The sequence below is a fragment of the Monomorium pharaonis genome, chromosome 4, assembly GCF_013373865.1.
Source record: "Monomorium pharaonis isolate MP-MQ-018 chromosome 4, ASM1337386v2, whole genome shotgun sequence".
Classification (NCBI taxonomy): Eukaryota; Metazoa; Arthropoda; class Insecta; order Hymenoptera; family Formicidae; genus Monomorium; species Monomorium pharaonis.
In genome coordinates, this window is record NC_050470.1 from 16,496,518 (window position 1) to 16,521,913 (window position 25,396).

The 25,396-nt window shown below is 37.0% G+C and overlaps 1 protein-coding gene across 4 annotated transcripts in view; it reads right to left on the reverse strand.

Annotated features, from left to right (window-relative positions):
- The window catches only part of LOC105832134 (protein glass), a 199,620-nt gene that overhangs the window by 104,926 nt on the left and 69,298 nt on the right, over positions 1-25,396 (reverse strand). For all 4 annotated transcript variants that reach the window (XM_036285324.1, XM_036285322.1, XM_036285321.1 and 1 more), the window contains exon 5: positions 13,197-13,487. In XM_036285324.1, coding sequence (XP_036141217.1) covers positions 13,197-13,487 — 291 coding nt within the window. The remainder of the gene's footprint in view (positions 1-13,196; positions 13,488-25,396) is intronic.

The following is a 25,396-nucleotide window of genomic DNA, read 5'->3' on the forward strand; positions in this document are numbered from 1 at the left end:
AGTTAACGCCTTTTCTAACCGACTTCCCAATTAACGCCTTTTTTAACCGGCTTTCAAATTAATACCTTTTTCAATTGGCTTTCGAATTTACGCCCTTTTTAATCAACTTCTGAGTTAACGCCCTTTTATTCGAAAGCGACGACATGTGTTTATACTTGCTTCCCGTTAATAATTAATATTTACATATTATTACTTTACATCTTTGCCTTACACACCGTTGCCGCTTTCTAGATATATCAACAGTCATAATTTATGAATATCTAGATGCGATCCGCTTGACTATGCGCAAAAGAGCTGTGCGCAAAAAATTGTGCGCAAACAAATTGTGCGCAAAAGAACTGTGTGCAAAAGAACTGTGCGCAAAAGAATTGGGCGCAAATTTACTGGGCGCAAATGCACTGTGTTCATTGTAACAAATGTTTAGTTAACATAATGTTAATAAAATTTACATGCATGTGTCCGTGTGTGTTAAAAATTTTACAAAAATATGTGTTGTGTCCAAAAACAACTGTGCGCAAATGCAACGTGTCCAATCAAACAGTATGCAACTTTAGGTGTTCAATAGCACGGTGGGCAATTGCAACGTATCCAATTGTACTGTGTCATTGAACCACTTCCCCATGTTTCGCTAAAACTAATAAAATCAAATCCTTTTATAGTATACTCCCAAAATTCTTTATCCTTGCTTGTTATTTCCACTACATGCGGGAAAATTACAATCTCTTGTCTTCTCTATATTCCTGATTAATATAAATTCTTTTTTCCTAGCTTTCAATTTTTTCCTATATCTTTTTTATCGAAATTTATCCTTCTCCTATTATCTTTTTGTCCTAATACTTTCCTAATACTGTATTTATTCCGCCTATCCCCTTTACTCCTATTGAAAGTCCCTTCGCATCTTTTCTCCCTTGTACTCCTATCTTGACAATTGTTTAGTTTTCCATCTCTCTTATAATTTTCCTCTTGATCTGACCCTTTGTCTTCTCCTCTTCTTACTTCCTTCTTCTACCTTAGCTGCTTCCTTGTTCATCCTCTCACTTTCATTCCTCTCTTCTTTTCTTACCTGTTCCTCTATCACTTTCCTACCGTAATCTTTACCTCCTCCAAATTCTTCCAAATTTTTACCCTGCCTGTACCTATCTTCACTATCCTGCCTTTTTTCCTTTTCTTTTTTACTCACGCTACGTGTCTCCGAACACTTTTCTCTTCCCCCGTTAAGTCATTCTCTATAAAGGGACGTTCCTCTATAAGTTTTTTCTTATTACGCGTAATTTCCCTTTTACCTATTATTTTCTTACTTATAATTTACGTCCGCACTCACTCACTACGCATCCACGCTCATTTATACTACCCAACCAAATCCCCCTACAAGGCTATTATTTATCAAGAAAACATCCCGTGTCAATTCTAAATAAACAATCTTTCCCGTCTGCTTTTCTTTTAAAACAAAAATCCTGAGAATTTCTCTTAACTCTTTTAACAAATTTCTTTTTACAAAAATTTTCGGGGTATTATTTATACGAGCCGACCACACTCCGGCAAGATCGACAATTCTGCATTTCCCTCCGTTCCCGGACACTCAAAACAGAAATAACTCACCTTTCCATACGACCAACACTCTTTCCCGTTCGCTTTTTCCTTAAAGATTTCTCTATTACGCCCGTTTTTCTTTTTCCACGAAATTTCCTCGTTTTTCTTCATTCTCTTTTTTTTCTTTCTCGTTCGCGCTCTGTTTTCCAAAATTTTCTCTATGATTTGCCATTATGTACTCGCTACGCAAAAATTTGTACAATTTTAAACCGCTTTAGCCCTCTCTATCGCGAGTTTTAAAGAGTTTACTTGCTTCAATTGGAGTTTTCTTTAAAAACCCGTCTGCGAGCGCAGAACGAACTGCGCGCATGCAATTTTATCACGTATCGCAAAAGCGTATTTCGGATACGCTGAACGCGTGAGTCTTTTTACTTTTACCCCGATATTCTCCCTAAATTTTTGTTTCCGATTCTCTTAAAAAGAGAATACGAATTTACAGAATTCAGTTCCTTTCCAAAACGTAATTTTAATTTTAAAACAAGCTGCCTAAATTTCAGGCTACCAAAATTTTTTAAAAATTGTAAAACTAAACGCGCTTTCCCTCTAAAGCACGTAACGAAAGCTAGCATCTTTTTTGAATCGCTCCACGAATTCGCGTTTGTAACAAAATTAAATTGACAAAGGAATTTTTGCTACGAAATCGTCCCATTCCGACGAAATCAAACATACTGGCTTCAGCTTATATCCGAGCCCAACGTGAATTTCCTTCTCCTTCATGAGATTGTTTGCTCTCCTATCCTCGCGAAAAAGAAAATTATTGGAGGGACTTAGCTGTCTTTCCTGCTGCCGCTTCCGCACTTTGCGCACGCCTAGGAGTTGCTACAGGAGTTCTCGAAGACGTTGGATCTTCTCATTCTGGCAGCCGCAGCGTTTTCATAAACTCTAGCTGTTGCTGGTACTTGTTTTTCGTGCATTTATCGAAATTCGTCTATTAAGATTTGAAATTTCAACACGGCTGCACTCGCAAAGAGCTTTGAAGTCTCACTGCGCTTCCTTTTCACCGGCGTGCGTTGAAGAGAACGACCTCCCTCTCTCATCGCCGTCTTCAATTTCGTCCCCTCTATCGCAGAACTCGTCTCCATGATGTTCTTTGGGACGAGCCACAAAAATGTAGCGCTACCCGCGACGCGCTCTCGCACTCACCAGCACCATAACTCTGCATTCAATCGCGCACTTCCGAGCACTCGACTGCGCGAAGTAAGACAGCATGTTTCTTTAAGAGAACGGAATTTATTTAGAATACACAAACGCTCGAGGTTAACAGCTCGAGAACCACTGTAACAACAACAACTCCAACTTCATTACAAAGCGTCCACGACTGTCAGCTGACATCGGCAATTTATATATATATTGATTTCTTTTAATATAAAGTTCGCGTTCACAACGGAATTCGCACGTAACAATATAAATGCAATAGATAACTATAACGTTATGTGACAGTTATATTAAAGCAATATAACATGTTGTATTATTGTCGTATATATATGATTAATAGAACTTGTAGATAATGACTAATCTGGCAATAATTTATTAGTATAAAGAATTAAATTCACAAACGAAAGATCAGTATTGTTTCGAGAGATGTGTTAGAAAACACGTCTCTCGAAACAATACTGATCTTTTGTTTGTGAATTTAATTCGATAGACATTCAATGTATTTATTGTAATTTATATAAGAATCACTTGAAAAGGACCAGAAAGTTCGGCCGTCTGGCCGAAACGATGTGAGTTTCTTTATACTAATAAAGTATTGCCAGATTAGTTATTAACTACGAGTTTTATTAATTATTCCTTTATTGCTCACAAATCAATGAATTCCATTGAAAGTTTCATATAACTATACTGTGACTGTTTTTGTATATGTTACAGTATATTATATAATTTTTCTTTTGTACATATAGTTTAGTAGAATTAGATTTTTGGGGAGAAAAATTGATAACTCAGGTTTGACTGTGCATAAAGCACAAATAATATGCGTAGATTAAAATAGGTACGTTTGCCACTCGCAAAAAGCTGGGGGTTATTGCAAAATTACGGGTTTAAGTGAGAAAAATTTAATACAATTAACGAACATTTATATTTTAAAAAATTAATGTTATATTACTAATATTTAATTGTAGATTAAGGTTAATTTAATAATAACATTAATGCAAAAATTGTACTAAATTATGCAAAAAAAATAAACGTACACATTCCTTGCAATAAAAATAAAAAAAAAAATAAATTATAACAACATAGAGCATATGCATACGCCGCATAGATATATAAATTATACGTATTTAACGCGTGAAATATATAATTAAAAAAAGAAAAAATTAATTAGAATGTTTATTTAAGGAGCTATAAAAAATTGTTTAGCTCATTAATCTTGTCTCGTTGAGATAGCCCAGTTAAAAAAAAATCGTTTTTCTAGGACGCTTAGTTCCCGAGATATTGACGATTGAAGTAATTTAAACGCGCCAGATCAATTTTGTACGCGCTCGCCTGGCCACGCGCTAGCAGACGACGTGCGCGCGCGCGCGGGCCGCGTCAACCTACAACTTTTATTTGAAACTTTTTTTGATTCTGTTTTCAGTTTACGAGGCGCAAGCAAAAAACTACTTTTTCCTCACTTCAACCGTAATTTTGCAATAATTCCCAGCTTTTTGCGAGTGGCAAACGTACCTATCTTAATCTACGCATATTAATTGTGCTTTACGCACAATCAAACCTGTGTTACCAATTTTTTGCCAAAACGGCCTTTTTTGAAGCTAGTTCTACTAAACTCTACTAATCCCAGAAAACATCTTTGAATTAATTCTTAGCGTAAGTAAAGTATCATTTGCTTTCGCTTGAAATTAATTCAAAAACCTTTTCTGAAGTTAATATGTTCAAAAAGACTGACATATTTTTGCACAGGAAAAAAAATATTATAAATATTGAATTATACATGTTATATATTAGGACGTTGAATAAGTTCGCGCTGTTTTCCAACTGATGGCGTTACTACTTGTGCATAGTTTAAGATGGTGACGCATATACATAGAAATACTATAAACAACCTTGCAATTTAATGTATGTCATTTCGCCAAAGTTCAAACAACATTGTTTTTCATAGTGTTAAACATGTCAAATTTTGTGCCAAAAAAGAGTATTTGCGGGAAATTTTACTTCACTACTTTATTTTTAAAAAATCTGCAGCTGAATTCTTGTTGAGACTTACGGCGACCATGCTCGGAAACAACATGCAAAGATTGGTTTAGACGCTTCAAAAATAATGATTTTGATATTGAAGATAAAGAACGTTCTGGCACACCGAAGAAGTTTGACAATAAAGAATTGGAGGCATTATTTCATGAAGACTCATGTCAGACGCTAGCTGCACTTGCAGAATCATTAGGAGTTGATCACACAACAGTTTCAAAACGTTTGAAAGCATTAGGAATAATTCAAAGGCAAAGTTATTGGGTGCCGTACCAGTTGAAGCCGAGAGACGTTAAACGGCGTCTTTTCACGTGTGAACAGCTGCTTCAACGGCAGAAAAGGAAAGGATTTTTGCACCGTATCGTGACTGGCGATGAAAAGTGGATACACTACAATAACCCTAAACATAGAAAATTGTGGTGTAAGCTCGGCCATGCATCAACATCGTCGGCAAAGCCGAATATCGATGGTTCCAAGTTTTTGCTCTGCATTTGATGGGATCAGCTGGGTGTAATTTATTATGAGCTGCTCAAACCGAATGAAATCATTACGGGAGATTGCTACCGACTATAATTGATGCGTTTGAACCGGGCATTGAAAGAAAAACGGCCGCTATACGAGCAGAGAGGCGACAAAGTAATTTTGCAGCATGACAACGCTCGACCACATGTTGCAAAACTGGTGAAAACTTACTTGGAAATGCTTAAATGGGAAATCCTACCTCACTCGCTGTATTCACCGGACATTGCGCCTTGCGACTACCACTTGTTCCGATCGATGGCACATGGCCTGGCTGAGCAGCACTTCCGTTCTTATGAAGATGCCAAAAAATAGGTCGACTTTTGGATAGCTTTAGATTCCTTCACTTCTCATCCGTCATTTACCCTGCCCTCCTGCACCGCTGCTGCGCTCCCTCCTCTTCTTTCTCTTTTTTTGATCCCTTTTTCACTTTTTCCTCCAACCTGTCCTTGTACCAATCTTGTTCATGTTTTTCCTCTCTTTTATAGTATTCTTCTCTTCTTCTCTCTTCCCATCCTCCTGGTCTTCTTTTCTGCACTCGAATCTCTCTTCTTCGCTTCTTTCACTTCATACCGCTTTCTCCGCCGCTTTCTCTGGCATTTTTTATCCTCATTCCTCTTCTCGCCACGCTCTTCTCCTCCCTCACCTTCTCATCACGCCTGCTCTCCTCCACCTTGCTTCCTTATCTAGCCTTCTACATCTCTCTCTCTCTCTCTCTCTCTCTCTCTCTCTCTCTCTCTCTCTCTCTCTCTCTCTCTCTCTCTCTCTCTCTCTCTCTCTCGTAATTTAGAAAAAGGATATGATTTAGATATTAATGAGTTAGATATTAATGTAAGGGCAAAGAATTTAATTAATAGTATTGTAGATGCGCTAGACATCTTAGCACCTAAGAAAATTTTTAGAATACCGAAAATATGGGAAGGGAAAAAATGGTATTCAAAGGAAATAGAAGAATTAGCGACTAGAAGAGATGAGGCTTATAGAAAAGCACTGTACGATAGCACGGAACAAAACTGGCAACAATTTAAAATAGAAAGAAATGCAGTAGTTAATTTAATTAGAATAAAGAAAAAAGAATATTATGAAAATATGATTCATCATAATAGTAACCATCCCACAACTATGTGGAAATCATTAAAAGAAATTATTAGAGGAGGACCAATAGGCGCAAAAGTTGTAGGAAAAATAGATTTTGAAATATTAGACAATAATATAGAGTGTGATATAGCTGATAAATTTAACTTATATTATATACAAAGTATTAAAGACATAATAAAATCTATAGATAAGAATTATGTAACAAGCACAAATAAGAGAACTATTTATTGTATTGAAAACAAGGGAGAGCTAGAAAAATTTGAGTCAATTACGACAGAACAAGTAAAAATAATTATTAGGGAATTACCAAAAAAGAAAGGCACAGAAGAAGGAATAACTAGCGATATATTAAAAACGGTGTCTTGTGTCATTGGAGAGGAATATTGTGATATAATAAATAAGTCATTGAGTGAGGGTTGTTTTTTGAAAGAGTGGAAAACATCCATGATAATTCCAATACCAAAAGTAAAGAAACCTAAGAGGGCAAGTGATTATAGGCCTATTAATATATTACCAATATATGAAAAAGTACTAGAGATAATAGTTAAAAAGCAAATTGAGGTCTACCTAGAAAGTAATAATATCATAACGGAACATCAGTCGGGCTTCAGAAAAAATTATTCGTGTGAAACAGCAATTCAAACAGTTATAGATGAATGGAAATTGATTATTAGTGAGAGACAAATAGTAGGAGTTATTTTTGTAGATCTTAAACGAGCTTTCGAGACAATTGATAGAGAAAGATTATTAGAGAAATTATACCAGTATGGTATTACAGGAACAGTTCTAGAATGGTTTAGGTCGTACTTAAAAGATAGAATGCAACAAGTTCAATTTAATGATAGATGGTCTAAGATAATGACTACAGAATACGGAGTGCCACAGGGTTCGGTATTGGGCCCATTGTTGTTTATAATATATATGAATGATATTGTTAACGTTTGCTCGGATATGTGTAATATAAAAATGTTTGCGGACGATACCTTAATATATGTAACAGGTGAGAGTAGTGCGGAAGTAGAGAGGAAATTGAATATTGCATTTAACATAGTGGAGGAATGGATGAATATTAATAAACTGAAGATGAATTCGGGGAAAACAAAATATATGTTAGTTAGAGGGATAAGAAAATAATTGAGAGGCAATACTACTGTGAGATGTTTGGATGGAAATGAGATTGAGCGTGTAGAAGTAATAAAGTACTTGGGTATAATTATTGATGATAGACTTAGATTTAGCGGTCACTGTGATTACATGCTAAAGAAAATAGGGAAGAAGATAAGTTTTTTAAATAGAATAGGAAACTTTATCTCGGCTTACACTAGATGTACGATATACAAGACAATAATAGCACCTCACTTTGAGTATTGTGCACGCTACTATTAGATATGGGAGATACACAGTTAAGTAGGCTCCAAAAAGCGCAAAATAGAGCTATGAGAGTCATATTGCAATGTGACAGACGTACCAAAGTTAAATGTATGCACCAAGCGTTGCAATTTATGACCATAAGACAAAGGCTGTATTACAACACGTGCATATTTATTTTTAAGATTTTAAATAATATGATGCCGGAGCAATTTAGTAATAGACTTAGAATAGTAGAGGGAGAACGCGAAACTAGGCAGACAGGGGATATTGTTATAGAATTTCGAAAAACAAGAAGCGCGCAAAAAAGTTTATTTTATGAGGGTGTGTTAATGTATAACGCATTACCACCCGAAGTTAAACATTGTAATCGTTTAGAAATGTTTAAACGAATGCTAAAAGAGTTTGTTTTTAATGATGTAGCATAAAATTGTATATATATGTATTGAAAATAGCTGAGAAAGCTAATAAAAGATCAATCAATCAATCAATCAATCAATCAATCAATCAATCAATCAATCAATCTCTCTCTCTCTCTCTGGGTAAGTGAGCGCGTGCGGACGCACTTTTCTTTGCTCCGCCTTTTGAGCTTTTTACTGCCGGTCTCTGCCCTTCGGGGCCCTTCTTTTGCAGACCAACGGTCAAGGGCGCATTTACTTGACGCTTTCCTTCTTTGGTGAGTGACCACTCAACGTTTTTTGGCTTTCATTGGCGATTTTTTGGCCTCGGATATACTGGCTTGTTCTAGATCAGTCTACGCATCTCTGCCATTTTTATCGGCCGTCTTTCTCGCGCGCACGCGCCTCGCCGCTGCCGCTTCCACCTCTCTTGGTGCTCCGTCTCGCTGTCTGGGCCTCCACTACATCTTCGCGGCGTATACCTCTGCGGGATGTTTGACGTATCTGCTTTGGAATCCACCAGATCTGCGAGCTTTCTGGTGGGGGGGATTTGGGAGTCTATCTATGCCTTACACGGGTTGAGATGGGTGACGTGAAATGCGACAAATGCAAGAAGCTTATTAGCACCTCTGTTGTCCACTGCAGACTCTGTATCGAAGATTTCCATCCGGGTTGTATCAAGCTGCACAAAGTCTACAATGCTCAAGGTATACTTGTCCCCTGCGAGGGTCTTTTTGTGGATGAAGATGGCAAGAGTTACTCGGCAGTCACCGGGCTCCTCGCGTTTCCGGACGCGGCGGCGTCTGGTGCCGTGGAGGGAGCGTGAATGATCAGATATGTTCTGCCTTAGTTTCTGTTTCAGCCGCGAGGCCAGGAGGCTGGTGTGTCAGCGGATGCTCCTTCGAGGGACGGGCGGGCGCATCGTGGCGGAGGTGGTGGGGGGATTTTGGCTTCGATCGTTTCTCCTGATATCACTTATGCTCGCCTTCAGAATGTTGTCGCCGCGGCGGTCAGGGCTGAAGTCGATCCTCTCAGGCGCCAGATTGCTGCGTTGCAGCTCCAGCTGGCTGACGCAAGGAAGATCATCGATCGATTATCCGGGGGGTGGAGCACTGCGCCTGCGACTGCTGCATCGTACGCTTCGAGCTAAAAGGAAGGCAATGAGCGACTCCGTCATTATTGTTACCTCGACGGCTGAGCAGGAGAGCGAAAAGACGAAGAGGGCTGTTAAGGAGTCGCTCCTTACGGCGAAGCTTGGGAAGCTCGGAGTGGGAGGCATCGCCCGCCTTGTGTCCAGGGCGAGGGGAGCGGTGGCGATATATTGTAATGGGCCTGAGAATCGTGTCAGGATTTCATCGTCTCTGTTCAGTTCTCTCGGAAATGGTTTGTGGCGAATCCGACTAGGAGAAATTCCAGGCTCAAGCTGCTGAATGTTCGGGAGGAGGATGTGGGGATGGATGATGCGGCCTTCATCGAGTGCCTGGCTAGACGAAATAGGCTGGACCTGGGTGCTTCTGGTTTCTCAATTAAAATCTTGAGTAGATCCAGGAACAAGGTGAATGCGCATCATAACATTGTGTTTGAGACTGACGTCGAGACGCATCACTCACTCGTCTCTCGTGGAGAGGCCTCGCTTAGATGGTTTTCCTGTAGGGTCGTCGACCACGTTCGCTGCTTTAAATGTTGAGGCTTCAATCACCTGATCAAAAACTGCGTTTATCAGCAGCCTGTCTGTAGCAGGTGCGCCGGTGCTCATGAGGCTAAGACGTGTTCCTCTACCTCTTTCAGGTGCGTGAACTGTGTGCAAATGGGTGGCAGGCTGAAGTTGGGGGAGTCCGAGTGCGCTCACGATGCTGGCTTCTGGGACTGCCCGTGTCTGCTATACATGATGGATCGTATCAGACTCAACATCAACTACAAGGAGTCATAGCAATCACGGACTTCGTCTGCGGCTTCGACAATCAGCAGTGTTCCTGTCAGGTCTTCAGGTGTCTGTTTCTTTGGTGGGTCGACCTCAGTGATTGACAGATCGGAGGGATACCAGCGGGCCAGCGATTATGTAAACTGTCTTCGGCTTTGTCATGTATTGCGCAATCGCTACTGAGCAGTGCTCGTCTCGATAAGTTTCGCGAATATCTGGCTTTAAACTTCTTCCATGTTGTTGCAGTTAGTGAGTCATGGTTTCGTCCCTCACTGGATGATTTCAACTTTGAGGTTGATAATTTTTCGCTCCTCCGGAATGATAGAAGGTTTGCAACGGGTGGGGGTGTAGCAATGTATATTCACTCTACGCTTACTGTCAAACTAGTTTGTTCATCGCCATCAGATGCCGGGGAAGACCTTGAGTATGTTATGCTTGATGTTAGGGAATGTCAAAGTATTTTGCTAATTGTGATTTACAGGCCGCCTAAAAATAGGTTATTTAATGACTTAATCAATGTAGTGGCAGACATGGTGATGGACTTCTCAAGTGTGTTGTTCATGAGCGATCTCAACGTTGATATGTTGCGGAGGAGCGATGAATCTGTTAATTTCGCGGAATTCTTGGGCACCCTTGGCTTGTCGCTTTTATTCTTTAATCCGACACACGTTGGGAGGACGTGGATTGACCACATTGCTGTTAGTGATGTGGATTCGGTACTGTTCACTCATCAAGAGCCTGTCAATTTTCTGTCTAAACATGATCTTATCTCGGTGACACTGTCGCATAGCGTTAGAAGTAAACCAGGAAAACCGACGTTGGTTAGGAACTTTAATGCTTTCGATAGCGACAGCTTTCATAATGACCTAGAAAGTATGGACTGGATTTCGGTTTTGAATGACAATATTAATAATAGCGCGGAGTTGTTTAGCGACAGTTTTATCGAGATTTTAGACAGGTATGCTTCAGGTCATGTTTACGAGGCCGCCTGCACCTTGGATTAATGACGAGATACGTTTAAGGAAAGAGAGGGATTGGTTGTGTAGATTGCTTGGTGCTGGGGATCCCAAATGCAAAGCGATCAGAAACGAGGTTGTTGCTATGACTAGATCAGCCAAATCTGCATTTCTAAATAAAAAATTTCCGTTTTTGATGCAGCTGGCATCTGGCGTGAACTGCGCAATTTTCGGATTGTTAAATCCAGGGTCATGAAGTCGAACTGCGATATCGATGTGAACGACTTGAATGTGTACTTTTCCTCAGTATTTGTTACTGATGAGCCGCCGGCGCTGACGGATTATGTATCTGTCCCTGCGTTACCTCAGATCTTCGACAACTCGAAATTCTATCTGAATGTGATCAGCGAAGAGAAGATGGCAAAATATATCAATAGTTTTAACTCTAATTCTGTGGGTATTGACAGAATATCCTTTCGGTATCTGAAGCTTGCATCGCCCACTATCTTGCCTGTGTTAACGAGCCTAATCAATAATTCTATAATCAGCTCTGTGTTTTCGACTCACTGGAAGAGAGCACTGATTCGTCTTTTGCCCAAAGTCGTTAATCCGACCGGTCCCTCGGATTTCAGGCCAATCTCTCTGCTGTCCGTGATATCGAAGTACGCGGAGAAGGCTGTTTTCGAGCAAGCAAAATCATACGTTGAAAAAAACTCACTTTATGTTTATATTTTTTAAAAGTCAGTAAAAGTCAGTACTTTTTTAGACTGAAAATTTATTGTTAAAATTGAATGTTTGCCCTTCAATTTGTTTTTTTGGGGGGAGGGGGTACTGTACGATGATTGGTTGCCGAGATAAGAATCGTCGAATTTGAAAATGACATTTTTTCGATAAATGACAATAATTTGGTCAAAAAAATCGTAAAGGGTCGTGTAAAAAACGAAATTAAAGCATAAGAATTGAGCTTTCAAGAACAATTGGTTTCATTTACGAAAAAAATTTATCTTCGCCCATGCACAGAAAAAAAATGTAATACAGCCAATAACATATGTGATTGCGGGCTGCCAACTACATAAAATACTCAATACAATAATATTTGCTATTAATGCAAGTACAATGTTGATACTGCAATAGCATATATTATTGTATTGAATATATTTTTAATTGGCAGCCCGCAATAACATATCTTATTGAATATATTGCATTTTTTTTTCAGTGTGCAATTAAACAAACACAAAGAAAAAATTTTTCAATTTTCCAATTTCTCTTTTTACTCAAATATTTTTAAAATTAAAAAAAATTTTAAATTTTGACATAACCATCGAAAAATAGACATTTTGCCCTTTAATTTGCTTTTTGGAATTTTTTTCTATGACCATTATTCGCAAAGTTGCTGCAGTTTAAATTTTACACTTTTTTACCGAAAAAATTAGGTGTTCCCTTAATTTTGTTCCGGAGTGTATTATCGACATAAATATTTGTTTCAGAATACTTTTTAATTGAAGTCCTTTTTAATTAATAGAAAAAAAATTATGAAAAGTAATCTGGAGTATTAATAATAATTTCATTATTAGTGCAATATTGATGTGTATCATACGCTTGTTAAGAGAATGCGTATGCGCAAGGGAAGAATATATGTAAGTTTAAGGTTAAGTTATTTTGGTATGCAGCGAAGCAAGCAAGGCAACGGTGGAAAAATACTTCATCTATAAATAATATAGTATATCTGTGGGTAAATGAATATCATGTCACAGATATATATATATATATATATATATATATATATATATCTGTTATATTTTAACAGATATTTGCAATGTTACAACCGTAGCCTGTTACTTTTGTCCCTGATCTACCCTAGTGGATTATACGAATGGGGATCTTAATATGAAAACTGGCCCAAGATTTGATATCTTATAAATATCCAAGTTCATTTTTATTTATAATTATTAATGAATGTTTGCTGTCCTGGACATATGACAGATGGTCAATTTCGTGTCCATGGACATGCAGACGTAAAATAAACACAAGAAATGAATGTCATGTGCTCTCTGAACGTATAATAATTAAAATTAAATGTATGAATTAATATTAATAAGTAAATTATTTTTTATTTTTAACATAAAAATACTTTGACTAAAAAAAATAATCTGGAATCCTTACCCGGAATGCATATTCATATTCATAGTCATGTTCATTGACACGTTGACGGACATGGCAGCGGATGTAGAACCATAGTGACCCGGGCCTGGGACAGATGGACCTAGATTCTGTACATAATCCTGTGAGTAATGATGAGTCGCAGCAGAACCCGCGCCAGTAGCATAGTAGCCAGTCGTCGGACTTCCGGGGTGCACTACCGCATGTTTCAGAGATAAAAGAACATCGGCAACACCTTCACCATTTGTACCATTGTTCGTCCTTGGCACGCATTCACCACGTGAGCAAGTCCAGCTAAAATAATCCGTGAACTTTCATGGATTCCATCAAATTCATGGTTTAATAGAAACAAAATTATGAAATTTAAATGTACACTTAAATATACATTCCACACAACAATTAAAGAAACACTTAAAGGATCCCGCACAATTTATGTGAAAAAAAAGCTCGGTCAATTTTCTTGAATTTTTTATATATTGTAGTACTTATAGCCTTAATAAAAAATTACAATTTGTGCGACCTTTCTATGTCTAGTTTCGGAGATAAAAATTTTTGAGATTGCTATTTTAAGGTTTACTGCGTGCGTTTGCTCGTCAACTTGCTCGCATATGTATATATACACATATATCTACATGTATAAATGTTTATGACACAGAGTGTAACGAACATTTATACATGTAGATATATGTGTATATATACATATGCGAGCAAGTTGACAAGTGCAAACGCACGCAGTAAACCTTAAAATAGCAATCTTCAAAAATTTTTATCTCCGAAACTAGACATAAAAAGGTCGCACAAATTGTAATTTTTTATTAAAGCTATAAGTACTACAATACATAAAAAATTCAAGGAAATTGAACAAGCTTTTTTTTCTATAAATTGTGCGGGGTCTTTTTTTCGAAAAATAAGCAAAATTCAATCGACTGTAACTTCATTAAAAATAAACGAAATTTAAAGGACATAGTAGGATAAGCATGTGTGTGCTGTCTTTGCACAGATTTGATTAAATTTTTTACAAAAAATTGGTATTGAAGTGAGATTAAATTTCCTTAAGAGGATGCTAAACTGCTCGTCAAACTTAATCGAGGTCGATAATGTAGAGTCATTTGGGCACGTTATTAACAAAATTTTGTATGTATTTCTTTTATAGATTTAGAAATCCTTTTCCAGAATTAATTGTGGAGAATTTTTAATTTTGTAAATGCAATAAAAAGTTGTACATTGGAACAAATTGTACAATTCTGACGATAAAACAAATAGGATCCTCTTAAACACCGAAAATTTTCTTTCTAAGGTTCCTAGGCTCATTCTAAAAGCACAGTATTGTTCTTTGCTGAAATGCCAAGTGCGCTCCATGCTTATTTTATACGTACAAAGTCTAAAACTTTTATACGCAGCCAATGTTTTCACGAGTCGATTACAGAAGTCGATAACAAAACTATAATTTTCTAACTTTCTTTTGTTTTTTGTATGAAATTGATCGCAGCGCACCGCGTTATTATCTGTACTTTAATTTTGGAGAAGGATTTTCAATTCCATGCAATCAATAAAAAGATTTCGGTGTCCGAAAATTAATGATAAAACAGAGCAGTTTAGTATCCCTTTAAGTATTATATCTGAAAAATAATTTTTATGGGAGTTATGGAAGACAAAAAAAAAAAACAATGTTATAAAAAAATTACGGAATTTTTTTTAAATACGAGTCATTTTCAAAATTGTTGTAAATTTTTTTGTGAGATTTGGATGGGATACTATCACCACGCTTTGTAGAAAAAAATCTGATTTCCCTACTATGACATGTCTTGGGTTAGGTTTACTAATAATTGAGATATTAGCGTATGAGAGCTGCAAAAATCTAATTAATTTATATCGTAATTGTGAACAATAAATTAATGAAAGCTTATCGTACATTTATGATAAATCTTTTCTTCCGTGTTATAGCGAGCGGATCGAGCTCTTCCCTCGGCGCGCTCTCATTCGCATAATTTGAAAAATTAATATCTCGATATTGGTAGACCTAACCCAAGACCTAACCAAAGATTATTGGACTTTTATTTTCATCTCGATTCCTTCTACCTTTTTACGAGCGTTGGCCAACATGTTCAGGGACACACTGTATATGTAATACTGTAAGGCAAGGAAAATAGCGGGAGGCGAAGCCTACTGAAATCGACAGAGAAGTGCACTTCTTACCAACCTCGGGATTAATATATGCTCTATATTAGTAAATATATATACAGGATGATTGGCTATAAACGCTATAAAAAAATAAAGCATCGAGATGAGTACTACGAACGGGAAACAATTGGAATTGACTACATATAGTTTTAAGAAAAATTGTTAAATATGCGAATAAACGCGCAATGGACGGACATTTTGGGTCTCAATCACCATGTATATACATTATCTAAACAAAATTACTTCTTTAAAAAAGATTTTAAAAAGCCGCCAGGTACATGTTTTTTCTTTAAGGAAAAAATCACAAATTCTGGATAGTAATTTTGATTAAATTCAATCTGTGATGTATATATTTATGATTGGAAAAATCACATTTATTTATGTATCAAATAAATCGAACATATAATATAATACTTTTCATAAAATTTAACCAAAATATATGTATATATTAAAAGGCACTGTAGTGCCTCGCGTCAAGTATACGCACCATATATTATTTGAGATATCGTTTGCGAGGTTCTGTACATTATCGGATCTCAATAATGGCTGAATTGATTAATTTTTAAATGGGCTTAATGGATAGTTGGATTCAATTTGTATAACAAAAGTGTTTTTATTTTTCCGCTACGTGACTTACGAGCGAACATATCGCGATTTAAAGTTTCGTATTGATAGTAAAGTATATTAAGAAACGTCGTTGTTATTATCGTCATCGTCACCCGTGTTGTAGCCCGAATTACATTGGAGGTAATGAAAAACGTTGCAAAAGAGGTCATTGTTCATCAGGGGTCTTTGGAATTCGCCGTGCTCAAAAAAGTTCCTGCTACCTTCCGTGATCTCGCAAAATTCGGTGCGGAACAGCCCAAACGCAGTTCCGCATCAACCTAAATAAAGACCTTACGTGGCATAAGTAAACCGCGAGGCTGCCGCATACCAATGTCGAAACGCCTGGCCTTGCAGAAGTTGCCCAACGCATCCGCCCCGATAAAACAGTTATGTGATATTCATGTGGAATCCACGTGATTTACACGGATTACGTGGATGCAGGTTTTTCTATAAGTTACGTAAATGCAATGTTCTTTTTTCATCACTGCATTGAATTCTTTTATTTTCGAAATATCTATTATATTTTCTGTGGATATCGGTTAAGAAATATTTATAGGGAATTTACATGGATATTTTGAGAATCGCCGCACGCTTGTCCGCCAGTAAGTGCACGGCGCTGTCGACCTCTTTAGTCGCGAGAAATTATAATGAGTCGTGGTTGCGTTCCGTTTGCCGGATTGAGTGAAAGCGCGTCGTTCAAGTATATGAAACGTGTTGTAGCCCGATTTCACCATTACTGTGCCGTATTGTGAGCAGAGCCGCCCTTTATATATGTACGCTGTGTTTCTAGAAAATTCTGGTATATTCTTGTGGCGTCGCCTGGTATTGACGCACCGAGCTCATATCCGTACCTGAATGACGTGTTTATGCATTGTTTGTCGATTCCCGAATATTCTATGTCCGTTATAACTTAGACTAGCGACGAAATCTCAGGACACGCACGGATTTTTACGCAACAATAATCGAGATAAATTTCTTCCATTACTTCCAACCGGGAGCGTCCCAGATGCGCATAGTAATAAACGGACACAGTAACAAACGGACACAGTGCGAAACCGACACAGACTAAATGTGCACAGACCAAATGCGCAGAGACCAAATGCACACAAACCAAACGGATACAGTAACAAACGGACACAGTAACAAACGGACTTATCACATGGGTTGCGATTTTTTAGGGCACCCCTACCGATGAGGTGGGTGCGGGAGAGGGAAAGGCGAAGCCGTCCCGTTTCGCACTGTGTCCGTTTCACACTGTGTCCGTTTGTTACTGTGTCCGTTTTGCAATGTGTTCGTTTCACTCAACTTGCTGTGTCCGTTTATTACTGTGCGCATCTGGGATTCACTTTTCCAACCCGTTATAATGAAAATTCTAGTAACAATAATTTTTGTATGTTTTCTTTTAATTTTATTTCTGCTTCAGTTACTGTCGTTTCTGTTAGATATATTGAACTTATATAGATGCCAATAAAAGTCTAACAACATTAAGCGAATTGAGAATCATTTTCAAAGGTGTTAAACTTTGCTTTGTATTATAATTTAAAAACAATTTAACAAATTGCACACATATGATTATAACAAAACAATTGTAATTGATTGAACATAAAACTGCTACATGACTTATACTGTTAATTTATACTTAACTTAAGTGCATACGCAAGCCTAACAAGAGGTAAAGATTAATTATATTTGTTAAAAACATTTTAATTGAAAACATGTAATTCATAACGTCCTTGATATGAGGGATACGTGACTTTCAGGTTATTTTTAATATACATATATGTATAATTTTATGTATAACTGTGTATCATATATTGTTTCTTGTATTTTACTTGTATTGGGTGTCTCATTCGTCGAAAAATATATGATACACAGTTACGCTGTACCGTCGCAGCGTTTTTTCACCTCACAAGGCCCGAGTTCGCGCTTGGGACGACGGTCGAGACGTATAGAAAGCGTATTGCAATTTTTGGCGGGCCACGCTAGCGGTATTATTTGCGATTATTAATTATATTTTCTTTCTTGTATTTTACTTGTATTGGGTGTCTCATTCGTCGAAAAATATATGATACACAGTTACGCTGTACCGTCGCAGCGTTTTTCCACCTCACAAGGCCCGAGTTCGCGCTTGGGACGACGGTCGAGACGTATAGAAAGCGTATTGCAATTTTTGGCGGGCCACGCTAGCGGTATTATTTGCGATTATTAATTATATTTTCTTTCTTGTATTTTACTTGTATTGGGTGTCTCATTCGTCGAAAAATATCGAGGGACGTCGCACAGAAATTCGGCCTTGGCAGAGCGAAGGAAAATAGAGGACAGGGCACGAGAAAAGGACCGCGGAAGCTTGAGACTCTCGTCTTAGGCCGCGGGAAGAACGGCATGGCAAAAAACTCGACGAGGCGTCGCAGCGGTATAACCAACAAATCCGGTAATGGCAGAGGTCCTTGCAGTTGTAGCAAATCTTCCGCATCGGGGTCCCAGAGAGACCGGACGAACTGAAAGGCCGCCAGCAAGGGAGGAGAATCGAAGGACCCGTGATCGAAGGAAACGATCACGTCTCGCGAAATTGGAACGGGTACGTCGTTGATAGCGAGTTGTCGTGAAACGCGTAACACGTATCCTTTATTGGTTGATGCCATGGGAGTGGTGCACTTGCACCCGGTTCAAATGGACAGGGTGCATTTGGACACGGCGCTTTTGGACACAATATCTTGCGCACGGTTTAAATGACCACAATGCATTTGAACACGGTGCATTTGGACACTGTGCATTTGGACACAAAAAAAATTTTATTAAAAATGTACACCAGTTATATGCACACGTAAAATTTGACCACCGGATATTAGCACACGAAAAAATGCCCACCGTTCACTTAGACACATGAAAGTTGCACACCTTATATTTTTGCTTGAAATGTTTGCTCAAGTTTGCGACAAACTTTGTGCAAAGTTTGCATCATTTTACTAGCTGGGTACTTTTGGCAGCAACGATGCATTTCCACATAGAAATTGGCATCCAGTGGACGTCTAATGGACGTCCATTAAACCTCCATAGATCCATAAGACGTCCATGTACATGGTGGAAGTCAGATGGATGTCTATTGGAAATCCAGTAAACTTCCATGGCTCCATTGGATGTTTACTTCCATGGTGGAAGTCAGATGGACGGCCATTAGAGATCCACTAAACTTCCATAGCTCTATGGGATATTTACTTTCCTGGTGACAGTTAGATAGATTATTCATCTTACCTCTATAATAAAGTTCTGTCAAACATCTTAAAAAATATCCATTGTGTACGTTACGCAGATAATTAATAGAGGTTTGACGGAGTCTCGATGGACGACTGATGGACATTTCGTGGATCATTAGTAGAGGCTTTACGAAGCCTCGATGGACGACTGGCGGGCGTTTCATGGAATCGAGGTTCCTCTACTAGTAATTCACAAAACATCCGTCAATCATCCACTCTGTAAAACCTTTACTACCCACCGCTACGTGGCGTACGTTTCTTTTGAATAAAATGCACTTTTAGGTGAATAAAAGAGGCTCGTCAAGAGCGCAGAAGGAAGTAAGATTTCGCCATCGACATATAGTACAAGACTAATAAATTATATCAGTCTGTAAAAAAGATTGATAAAAATGAGAAGGACAAAATAAGAACTTTTATTTAAGAAAAATGATATATTTTTTAAATATTTATAAGAAACATAACAATACATTTAATCAAGAAATATTTATCAACGCTATTTTAAGTATAAAATAGCGTATCTTAAGTATAAAATATTCTTGAATAAAGGTATTTCTGCATTTTGTTAAAAATATTTTTTTATATGTAATGATCCACGAAACATCCGTCAGACATCCATCGAGGCTTCATGAAGCTTCTATCAACGATGATACAACGTCCAGTAGACATTTTTGATGACGTTCAATGGAGGTCCAATAGACGTACGCAATGCGGAACTATGGATTTCCAATGGCTTTGTATTGGATGTCCATTGGACGTCCTCTAGAAGTTTCAAACTTCCATGACAGATGTCCAATGAACGTCTATTGGAGGTTTCGTTTTTATGTGAGTTGTGTAATCACTTAATGGAAGGGTTATCTTCCCACGCTTTTTCTGGCCACGGCAATAGACCTGACGAAACTTGAAATCGGAAATTTCCGCAAAGATCCTATTAATCTCGAATTAGACGAGTTTTCGATAAATTTTTTCTCCAAGAATCTGTTTTGTTGAAAGCATCTGATATTTCATCCAATCACCCCGCGCGCGCGCGCGCGCGTGTGTGTGTGTGTGTGTGTGTGTGTGTGTGTGTGTGTGCAAAGCATTCTCTGCACCACAATGCGACTGTGCCCATTTGGTCCGTGCGCATTTGGTCCGTTCGCATTTGGTCCGTGTGCATCTGGTCCGTGCGCATTTGGTCTGTGCGCATTTGGTCTGTGTCCGTTTCACTCTGCCTGCTGTGTCCGTTTATTACTGTGCGCATCTGGGACTCACTCGACTTTTAGATAGCTTCAAAAGACGTGTCGTTTTTCCGACATGGAATTCAAAGACGTGGAATTCAAATGCTGCCAGAAAAATTGAAAAAAGTAGTGGCTAGCGATAAAAAATACTTTCGGTGACAAGTTTTTTACTGATTTTTTACAATAACGCATTAATTTTCACAAAAAAACAGTGAAAACTTATTCAACATTCTAATAAAATGGTTTCTAAAACCATAAAAGAAAAGCTGCTATCTCCCCACGTTTAAGTCATGAGCTCTGAGTATGCTAAAAGGGAGTAACGTTTTTTCAGGAAACCAAATTGTAACTGTTATTTTGAATTTTGATATTATTTTCATCATTCAATCTTGGATGTGTAACAGATCCCAGAGAAATGGATTTACTGCAAAATATCCAAATTTCACTAATTTATTAAGCTTATGCCATATTAGATTCGTCATATTGAATTTGCAGATTCTGACTTCAGATTCGGAATCAGCAACCCAAAAAAACATAGATATAGAAAATTTCAGAAAGATCCGCCACAAAAACATAATTTTGCAGTGAAAGGATTAAGGTTTTGCCGTTTGATCCTGCGTTAGTTCTTTACATCGTTATATCTTTATATCTCTATATCTCTAATATCTTGAAACCGGTACTATCAAAAAGATGAAAAGGAAAGAAGAGAAGTTTTTAGTAGTCTACTTAAATAATTTTTTTTTACTAGACACAACAGATTCGCGTTTCGCGCGCTACTTAACTTAGAATAATAGAATAGTGGTTCTTTCAAAAAAGATATTTTATTTTAAGAATTGCGACGAATTTTGACCAATTAATAAATTAATAAACTCCTTTTTTCTCATTATAAATTTATTTATTCATTGAATATGACTAAATATTACATCTTAAATGAAGAAAAATGCCATCTTTGCCTTTGAGTTTCGAGCTCGATCGGCTATGAACGCGTGACTCCAAAAGACGCTGTTCTGAAATGGCATTTTCCAAATCCACGTCCATTTTAAATTCCTCTGCAAATTCTAAATAATCAGAACTCTGTATAGATTGAGTCTCATATTCACTACTGTCATGATCACTCGTACGATCCTCTTCGAGTACTTGTTGGCGTATGGGCCGAAACCGTAAATTATATGCCATCTAATATACCAGAATAACATGTTATAACCTCAAAATAAAAATTAAAAACTTTGAAAACACAATGTACTCGTCTTTTTCAACGTCCTAATAAAAAATCCGACAAAAACAAAATTCCCCCCAAAAAACAACAACTGACACATTGGGGTCTCTGACGGCACCACTCCGATTCGTTCGAATGCCATAGCCGAACCGATACGGTTGGGATTACGCGAGATATACCACGTAAAAGAGTGTTCCTTCAACTAATAATAAATAGTAGATTTCCGCGCTTTAAGGGGGAGAAAATTGAAAGTGAACTAGGTTAAGGCATGGTACCCCATAGTGTCAGCTAAGAGTTAATGTACCTTAAATACATTTTCCTCTTTTTTTTTAAGGAAAAATAAGCTCTTATTCTCTGATAAAAAAATTTTTCAGAGAAGCACTAAAATCATAACGTCTATGCTACAAGTTTACTTGAGACTAATACCCGATGACCGCACATTAAGCTATTTTATACCTATACGAGAATCTCTTACTAGATCTTTAGGAAATTAATAATCCTTTTTGCGCTCACAATCGTTCAAAAAATGCAAAACTTAAAGGGTATAAAAGTTACAAATGTTTCAATTGCAGATTCCTTATCCCAATAAAAAAGTATGTACCATCCACGTTAAGGCAACGTGTATCGGCATCGTGAAATCTGCGTGAATATTCGAGTGGACATCCGCTTAAAAACGGTACTAGAATCGGGAGGATCCCAGATGCGCACAGTGTTAAACGGATACCATCAATAAAATTGCTGAGTTAGTTATGATTAGGATAAATTTATAGAATTTGATTGATGGTGTCCGTTTTACACTGTGCGCATCTGGGACTCACTCATTAAAACCTATGTGGATGCGATCATAGATTCGACGTAGAAACCATGTAAAAATTTTATATATTTTAGAAACATTCTCGTAATATACAGATACTCTCTAAATTTCTTGGAGTAAAACGTAACTCCAAAAGAACAGAATTTCACTTTAAATGATAATGAAAATACGGCCACTTGAAATAGTGACATCTCACTTCTTATAAGAATGAATTTTTCGTTTGATAAGTGATCTCTTCATTCGACTGAAATAAAGGTTTTATTTCACTTTTCTTGTAACAAATCGTATACTCAATTAAAATGAGTAAATCATAAAAGTATTATGTGGCGGTTCTCTTCCACATCGGTCAGGAAGCTAATTATTGCTTGTCTTAATCGTTCTACGGGTGGTCTTTATGTAGAGCGTCGGCTGCACCTTACTCCCGAGAGAGTTACACCACCTGTTGACGGCGCCGTGCACTGACTAACGGACAAGCGCGCGACATTCTTCGAAATATCCATGTAAATTCCCATGTAAATATTTCTTAACAGATATATTCACAGAAAATCTAATAGATTCCAGAACAACCTTTTTTATATTTTGAAATAGGTAAAATACGTGAAATCTTGTCTATCTAAAGCTATTACAACAAAGTACACAAGTTATAGTGTCACCCCATATAGCACAGATTGTTTCAGAAAGCTTTCAGAAAGGTTTCAACCTTTCACAGTTCATGTGCAACAATTCTGAAAGAATTCTGTAATATGTCATTTGAAATGTTTCAACAAAAATATTTCTGAAACCTTCCATATAAAAAGAATTTGTCAAAACTTTCAGTACAAGTTATTCCTGACACCTTTCGTATGAAGTATTTTTACAGACCTTTCCGTTTAATTATTTCTGAAACTTTTCACATAAAACAATTTAACATTCATTTTTTTCTGAAATCTTTCACATGCAATAATTTTGAAACTTTTAGTTGAGTTATCCCTAAAACATTTCATTTGACATATTTTTACAGACTTTTCAATTGAGTTATTTCCGAAACCTTTTACATGACATAAATTTTGAAAATTTTCAAGAAAATTATTTCTGAAACCTTTCACATAAAATAATTTAATAAATTTTTCAGTTGAGTTATTTTTGACATCTTTCACACGCTGTCTTGAAAACTTTCAGTTGAGTTATTTTTGAAAACTTTCTCATGAAATAATCCAGCACATAGTTCGCGGATCATCACTAGGTGACGCACGCGGCACCTTTCTCGTAATGCAATTCACACTCCAAAAGTTACATAAAGCAGACCACGGTGAACCTATGCTATCGTAGTGAGCTCTCGGGGCCTACGTGGTATTTATTGTGTCTTAAAGACACATCTGTCATGGCTAAAAATTTTAGCTTTGGTAACGAATCCTTTTTCTGCGTGTAGTGCATCCATATAGCACAGAAACCTTTCAGAGGTATTTCAGAAATGTTTCAAGTGAAAAGTAAACCATTTCAGAAACGTTTCAAAATATTTCTGAGACAGCTTTGAGATAGCAAAATGTCCGCGATGTTTGCACTTGAAACATTTCTGAATGTTTTCAAAAAGGTTGCAGACATGTTTCAGCAACCTTTCAGTACATTTTCAGAAATATTTCAAGTGCAAGCATCGCGGACGTTTTGCTATCTCAGAGCTGTCTCAGAAACATTTGAAAACGTTTCTGAAATGTTTCACATTTCACTTAAAACATTTCTGAAATACCTCTGAAAGGTTTCTGCTGTTGTGCTATATGGAAGCACTACACGCAGAAAAAGGATTCGTTACCAAAGCTAAAATTTTCTGTGCTATATGGGACCCAGCAAGCCTGCCGATGACATAGTCACAGGTTGTAATATCGGAGATATGTTTATATGCCAAATATTATCTCTACGTCTTATAAAGAGACACCAGAATGTGATAATAATTGATTTGGATGGAACTTATTCTATCGATATATTATCATGTCAATTATTACTGGATAAAAGGATAATCGGCAATACTCAACCGTTCGCAAGAAAATCACGAATAAAAACTACGAGCGCCATATCAACTCAAAGAAGAGAATTTTTCAGTAAGAAGCGCGTAGAACAGCGGCAGCGTACTAGACTCGTAATTTTAACATTGCGGATTCAAGTCTCGATAAGCAACTTTTTTTTTGGAGTAAAAAAATTTTTTTAATAACATACAATTTTTTAACATAAAATTAATATAATACGTTTTAATTATTTATTTCATAAAAGTGCATTTTTTCGCCGGTAAATTTGTTGTATATTCTATAAAATGACTTTAAAATTAATAGATGTAATTTTATTTTTAAAAAGTAATGACAGCAATAAAACATACACAACGCAAATAAATTTAAAACGTTTTAGGCAGCTTTTATACGTGCTCGAGATATCGTGCGAATTACTGTTTTGTTTGTTTTTATGATAAATATCATCTGCAACTTGTATTGTTCCGTCTACTTCTACATAAATAAAACGTTTTAATAAAAATATTTCAATACATTGCAAAAGAATAAACCGTTCACTTTATTTTATCTTTTTTTTAAACTACGTTATATTTGGTACCTTCAAGTGGACATATTCTGTTGGACACATTGTTAATTCCGAATTTTGATTTCAATTATATTATATAATATTCAAAGGAAAGAATTACTTACACAAAGAAAGAGAGAGAAAGAAAGAGAGACAGATAAAATACACACACATGCATACATATGTACATGCATGCTCACATGTATATATGTACATAGGCATATGTACATATATACATGTTACCACACAATGTTATTTTCCTTCTTCCTTCCCTCTCTCTCGCTCTTTCTCTCTCCCCTCTCTCTCACTCTTTTTTTACTCGTGCACTCATTTTTCCTTTTCTATTCTTTTACTTTAGGTTCAAATAAAGTGTTTTTTCTTTT